Source organism: Lygodium microphyllum, chromosome 6, assembly GCF_053477565.2.
Source record: "Lygodium microphyllum isolate KBCC chromosome 6, Lygodium_microphyllum_v1.1.10, whole genome shotgun sequence".
Taxonomy (NCBI): domain Eukaryota; kingdom Viridiplantae; phylum Streptophyta; class Polypodiopsida; order Schizaeales; family Lygodiaceae; genus Lygodium; species Lygodium microphyllum.
In genome coordinates this window covers 128331309-128338101 of record NC_141140.1, presented here as the reverse complement: position 1 = coordinate 128338101, position 6793 = coordinate 128331309, and the positions used below count along the sequence as shown (strand labels likewise).

The 6793-nt window shown below is 39.4% G+C and overlaps 1 protein-coding gene across 3 annotated transcripts in view; it reads left to right on the top strand.

Moving 5' to 3' along the window:
• Nucleotides 1–232: 232 nt before the first annotated feature.
• LOC148035114 (uncharacterized) overlaps nt 233–6793 on the top strand; it is a 10246-nt gene continuing 3685 nt past the window's right edge. For all 3 annotated transcript variants that reach the window (XM_087680082.1, XM_087680081.1, XM_087680080.1), the window contains exons 1-2: nt 233–387; nt 497–626. In XM_087680082.1, coding sequence (XP_087536208.1) covers nt 604–626 — 23 coding nt within the window. In that variant the 5' untranslated portion in view covers nt 233–387; nt 497–603. The remainder of the gene's footprint in view (nt 388–496; nt 627–6793) is intronic.

Sequence of the window (6793 nt, the reverse complement as noted above, 5' to 3'; positions counted from 1 at the left end):
TTTGAAAAAGATTTATTTCCTTCTTCCAAAGAATCGAGAAGGATTTTTGTGAAGGTGAACAAGTTCTAGGTTGAAGCGAAGCCGGCTTTTCCGGAACCGCTGAAGGTTAAACACCATCACTTGCCTTAATAACCTGGGCTTGCTCTAGTAATAATTTAAAGACAAATTGTGGCAGCAGTACGGATGATCTCACAACTAATGATAACTAATGATATATGCATGATGTATGATATGGATATCACAACTCCAAGGAAGAGACCCAAGAAAACAGGTGCTAATTGCCGTCATGATCCTCATGGCTTCTGCATAGCTACGATACACTCCTTCCGTTTCTACAGCCATGGGTGGATCTGTGCTGGTGCTCAACTCAGGGAGTTCCTCTTTGAAGTAATGCACGGCTTGATCGTGATTGTCAGTGACTACAGACCTTGTTTCAGCAAGATTCCTGTATCCTAACTTCTGTTGGTTCTGGTTTTTCTTCTTACGGCTTTTCCAGGTATGCACTCTATTGCTTGAAACAGGCAGCGACATGCATCTCTCAAGGCATCATCGAAGGAATCGGTACACCAATTTCTTCCGTCTCTCACAAGAATTTGCAGGCTGATGGAAAGATCATCAAAATGCAGGTATGACCTTCGACGTTTAGAAAGGGATCTCTCATTCTTGCTATTAAACTGCTCCATTGAAATTGGAAAGAAAGAAGACCCACCTTGATAGGTATCTTCGTCATGATAAAACTCTGCAAAATCACTAAAAAGCAATCTACAGGGATAAGTTGTAATGAATGAGAAACATGTATGCCCGGTGATAGTGTTGCTTCATTGCCAGCACTGGAACTTCAAGGCTGAAATAGTTGAATGTTAATACCGTTGTTTTAATTATGTATGACTTCGCTGATCTGCCCTGCCGAAGTAGTTTGGTCTCTTATATATTTAAAATTACTTGCCAAAGTAAGTGGAAACACTTACTCTCACACACAAAAATTTGAGTGAGGATACCAGTGTTTGAATGATGCATGACTTCACTGATCAGCCCTGCCGTAGTAGTTTGGTCTCTCAGAGATGGTCATAATTTGGGAATGTACATATCAAAGTAAGTGGAAACACTTACCCCCCCACACACAAAGTTGAGTGATGATACCGGTGTTTCAATGATGCATGACCTCACTGACCAGCCCTGCCATATTCATTTGGTCTCTCAGAAATGGTAATCATTTTGGAACTTACTTAACAAAGTAAGTGGAGATACTTCCTCTCACACACAAAAAGGCTGTGTGATAGATTGACTTTAGGGTTCCTTCAGTCTTAAGGCACTAATAGAGATACAAACATGTGCTATTAGGAGGCTCAACCCCTTGGAAATTTTCTTCAGATAAAGATCTTGGAAGTCTTTTCTGGATTGATCATATCTCAAAAATAGAAAGCTTTCTAGCAGACTATACATAACTTTGTAGGTTATTTGCTTCTTGAGGTCATGTATTTCCTAATTCCTGGGCATCAGAATTCATAGACTGCAATCTTAATGTTTCTTGGGTGTCCAAGGAAACTTGAAGTGGTCCAACAAAAATTCAAGAGTCACTTGAGTCCAAGCCCTTTTACTTTTCAACATGCTAACTAGTGATTCTGTTGTTGGCTGCTGAAACCAGCCTTCCTCCTTGGTTAGGGTGTTGCTAAACCCTAATTTTTTATGTAGATTAGGGTTTATATCAGATAAATATGAAATTTCTTAGCCTCTGGTGATCTCAATGCTGCAAGCTTCGGAGCAAGGTTGTAGAAAGGCTAGGAGGTGAGAGAGAATGCTGAGGAGAGAGAAAATTCAAGCTTTCTTCTCGAAGAACTGAAGAAAATTTGTCATTTACTATGGCTTCGAGAAAATCTGTCATTTACTACGCTTGCCTTGTCTCAATAGCTTGTAGATGCAAAGAACTGAAGAAAATTAGTCATTTATTACTGTTGACCTGTCTCAACAGCCTGTAGATACTATCACTTGCTGTTGATTGGTCTTCTCCTGCCTTTGGCTACTTCAGAAGGTCCTCCAATGATTGCAAATTAAACCAACAACATCTCCTTCCTCTCTCTTGCAGGCCGAATACACTAAAAATGCCTCTCTCCAATCTCTAAAGACGTTTTTCAGTTTTGCATGGGCATTTTTGACAAGTGATAGTCTTTTCAAATGGTTTTTTCAGCATTATCCATAGTTAAATATTAATTTTCAGTCTTTAAATATTGAAAATTAATCTAATAATTATTTCGGTGCCTTGGACTGCCAGATGCATTAAAAGCAAAAGAGTGGATTGGAATTTTCACAAGGCATCATAGTTAATACAACATTGTGCACTGTTGCTCAACCATTTTATATGCCCAACACATGCTGAAAGTTACCTACCAATCATAACATAACATAAGACTTACAAAGAATCTCAAAAAAATTGCTAGATTATCATGTAATATGTCTATTTCTCATGAGCTTAACTCAACTGGAAAAACCAAATCATAGCATAGCATAACCAAGCATAAACCATGGCTAAAACATCAATGGCAACATGACATATGCTGTTGTTCATGGAACTAGATGTAAACCATTGAAAACTGAGCATAATTTGATCATAAATTGATTGCTTGCTTATTTGGGAACTGATCACAAACTGCTGCAAATGTGACCCCAAATCGATTAGAAACTCATTGCAAAAACTAATCAGCAATCAATGCAAAAACTGACGCAAAACTGACTCCAAAAGTGACCATAAACGGTTCTCAAGCTAATAAAAAACTGAGCTGAAATTGATAAGAATTTGTCTCAAAATTGAGGCAAAATTCATGCTAGATTGATCATAAGTTGATGCAAAAGTATAGGTCTAGTGCTCGGGTGAAACTCATACTCATCTGCATACATCTCACAGTGACTAGTATACTAAGTAGTGACCTCATGGCAAACAAACTGTCAGCGCAGTACCTTGGATGCATGCTGAATACATCTGAGATCCACTTTATACGAGAGCTGTCCATAACTGAAGGAGTGAAAGTGCTACCTCCCCCTTGAGCATCAGGCAATACTCTGGACCCTTTCTCTGCTGAACCAGATGGAGTCTGAACTAAAGTCAGCTCTAACTAAAAGGCATCTTGGTAAAGATGCAATAATTGAGGATGGTCTGCTAAGTCATCCTCTTCCATCCATTTGGTATCCATTGGTGAATAAATCTGAAATTTCACTAAGTATCTCCTAGAAATTTTACCTTTGATTTTTTTAAATTTATGTGCCAAAATATGCTTGGGTATTAAAATCTCATCCAGCTCATCAACCTCAAGCTGAATTTCAGTAGACATATTCTTTGGCACATCACCATGAAAATGCCTCAATAAAGTGACATGAAAGGCATTGTGCATCCGCCAATGTGGAGGTAATTTCAGCCGATATGCCACATCGCTGATATTCTTCAACACTTGGAAGGGCCTATAGTATCTCATACTCAACTTCGGATACAATCTTTCTCTTCCTTTAATCTTTTTTATCCTTGCCTTTTCAAAACACAGCAATACATAATCACCCTCTGCAAACTGCAAAGCACGTCTGTGGCAATCAACTGTCCTCTTTTGCTTTTCTTGCGATCTTTGAAGTGCATATTTTATCTTTGCATAGGCTACATCCAAGTTTTCCACATAACGGTCAGTCTCAAAGATCTTATCCATAGTTTGTAGAATGGGTGATACCTTCTTGCTACTCTCAACCACCTCAATGGAGCTTTGCCCGTAGAACTATGCACTATGTTGTTGTAAGTAAACTCTTCCAAGGGCAAATACTACTCCCATTGTGTCTGGTGGTCTGAAACATAGCACCTCAAAAGATTTAACACTGTGGAATTCGTTTCCTCAGACTAACTATCTCTTTACGGATGGAAGGATGATGAGAATTTCAGTGTGGTATCCATATTTTCAAACAGCCCCTTCCAAAATAAACTGGTTATCTGAGGGTCTTGATTACTAATGATCAACTTTGGCATACCATGATACTTAAAGATGTGCTGCAAAAATAATCGTGCCATATGATCACTCTTTATTTTCTTCCTCACCGGAATGAAATGGGCTTGTATGCTAAACCTGCAAATGATAGTCCATATCCCATCATTCCTTGTAGGTATCTTAGGAAGCTTAAAAATAACGTCCATTGCAATGCTCCGCCAAGGCCTATCTGGAATAGGCAAGGGCTGCAACAAACCCGGTATCTTTTGCCTATCATGCTTTACCTTTTTGGCGTATAATGCATGCCTTAATAAACTATTCTACATTATGCCTTAAAGCTGGCCAATAAAAGAAATGCTCCACTGCCTTAACCGTGGCATCAATATTTGTGTGTCTTGCATATGGAGGAACATGACTTTCAGTGATAACCCTGTGCCTTAACTGCTTTGTGACACACAGTCGTCCATGCATCATCAAAAATCCATCTCTTAGCACAAAGTGTTCATGCCTTTGGCCATTGCGAAGCTGATCATAAACATTAGAACAACCCGAATCTGCAACATATTGCTCTTTCATGACATTCAACTCAGTGTGATAAACCATAACGACGGCTGAAATTTGTGGCTTACGTGACAGTGCATTAGCCACAACATTCTTTTTACCATTAATATATATAATTTGAAAATGAAATATAGATAGAAAATTTACCCATCTCATATGCTTCTCTGACAACTTTGTCTGTGTCAAAAAGTACCTCAAAGTTTGATGGTCTGTTTACACTGTAAAATCAGCCCCAACAAATAATGTTTCCACGTAGACAGTGCATGAATTACAGCCAAGAGCTCTTTCTCATAGACCTACAAATTCTTACATTCCTTAGCATCCAACTTATTCCAAGTTGTCATAATGTCCACCTCAAAGGTACTTGTCAACCAATTCGATGCAAACATTTGCTTGAATTATACCCATGTTGACGGTGATCTACCTTGCATCAAAAGAGTGGACCACCACTGTAATGTATTTCCTTTTAAGAAAGTAGCTGCCTTTTGAAATTTCGAGGACTTCCTGAAGTTTTCCCCTGAATAGGCTACATCAAACTGCTGAATGAAAGTCAAAGCTTACAGCCTATCTTATACACCATTAAAGGACTCAAACTTCAGTGCTTTTCCACCCTCATCATAGTTTTTTGCTGCCCCTTTTGGTGTCAAGTTGTCATATACTGGTTGTTGCAAAAAGGGTGCATTTGCAGAATTTACATTAAAACCAAAACCAAACGGAGCATTTGCATGACCAACATTCATTCCTTGAGTCCCATAAGCATTTGGGGATGCAAATGCAATACCAAACATGCTACTTTGTGCCCAAGGCATCAAGCTAATGCTACCATACATAGGGTTTTGCATATTTCCAGCTATACCCGAATACATTGGGCCTTGCACACCATGCATTGGTTGGTGCATACCATAGGGATTTGTGCCATACATTTCCGTATGCGGTCCTTGTCCAACCATAGTATGAAAAATCGTTCTTCCACCAAAATATCCTAGTTGCTCCATCATAGCATGCATGCTCGGCTATCCAAAATCTGTTGGATTGGCACTTTTATGATGGCCTTGCATTTGCATTTCTTGCTCCGTAGGTACCAATTGTTTTATTTCATTAGCATCTTTGGGAGCTTCAAATGAAGGGTTTGGCATTATCTTCGGTGCATCTTGTTGTCCCGAAGGTGTAGAAGACGTCTTCTTCTTCTTGCCTTTGTTGTCCTCTTTTGGAGCATTTAAAAATCGGGTAAATTGAGGATCCTTTGCCAACTCAGCAAATAGATTTGCCATTGTCCTTATCCGATTTTTGAATTGGTAATCAATTTCCTCTTCACTTGGCTGGTCTTCAGCTTGCCTTGAAGGCCGTACATCTTGCCCAACAACAACATTTTCAGCTTGCTGTCCATGGTCTGAGCCTTGTCCAAGGTCAAGCATTGCATTTCCTTCATTTCCATGTGAATGTTCATACTAAGAGGCATCATCATTGCTTGAGTCCATCTCATTGTATGAAGACATATTGCTGTAATTTCTCAGCTGAGAGTAAAAATCAGCACTAGCACAAAGCTTTGGCTTGCAATCAGGTGCCTCAGGCCCACCAAATCAAGGGATTGAGCGGTGTCCCGGCAATGGAACCATGAAACCAACTTTTCTCCTCAGATAGGGTGGTAAATAACCTGATTAAGCACTATTTACAACAATTAACAAATTCACAAAACTAAAGTGCACACTTTACCATATAATCTTGGACATTGGACACCTTGTTGGCCCCAAAATTGCCGCCCCTTTCGGTATTTATTCACCTTAATTGAAGAAGAAGTAAATGTACAATGGGATTCTTCCAATCTATTTCGGTATTCCAACTTCCCTTGTTCAAAATGACCAGCAAGTCTTCAATCTAATTTGCCCCTTGACTCAGGCAATCAATTGGTCTTCACCCGCTTTGATGGAGATGGAAAATGCCTCAAATTCAATGATTTTTTGTCCCTCCACTTGAATAGGCTAAAAACAGCTTCAGCCCTGTTGAATCCAGGTCTTGGAGCTTCCAATTTTTGGCACGCTTTCTGAGGCTGCTACTAAACCCTAATTTTTGCTACAGATTAGGGTTTATAGCAGAGAAATCTGAAATTTCTTAGCCTCTGGTGATCTCAATGTTGTAATCTTCAGAGCAAGGTTGTAGAAAGGCTGGGAGATGAGAGAGCATGTTGAGGAGAGAAAAAATTCAAGCTTTCTTCGCGAAGAACTAAAGAAAATCTGTCATTTACTGTTGTTGCCTTGTCTCTCAACAGCTTGTAGAGG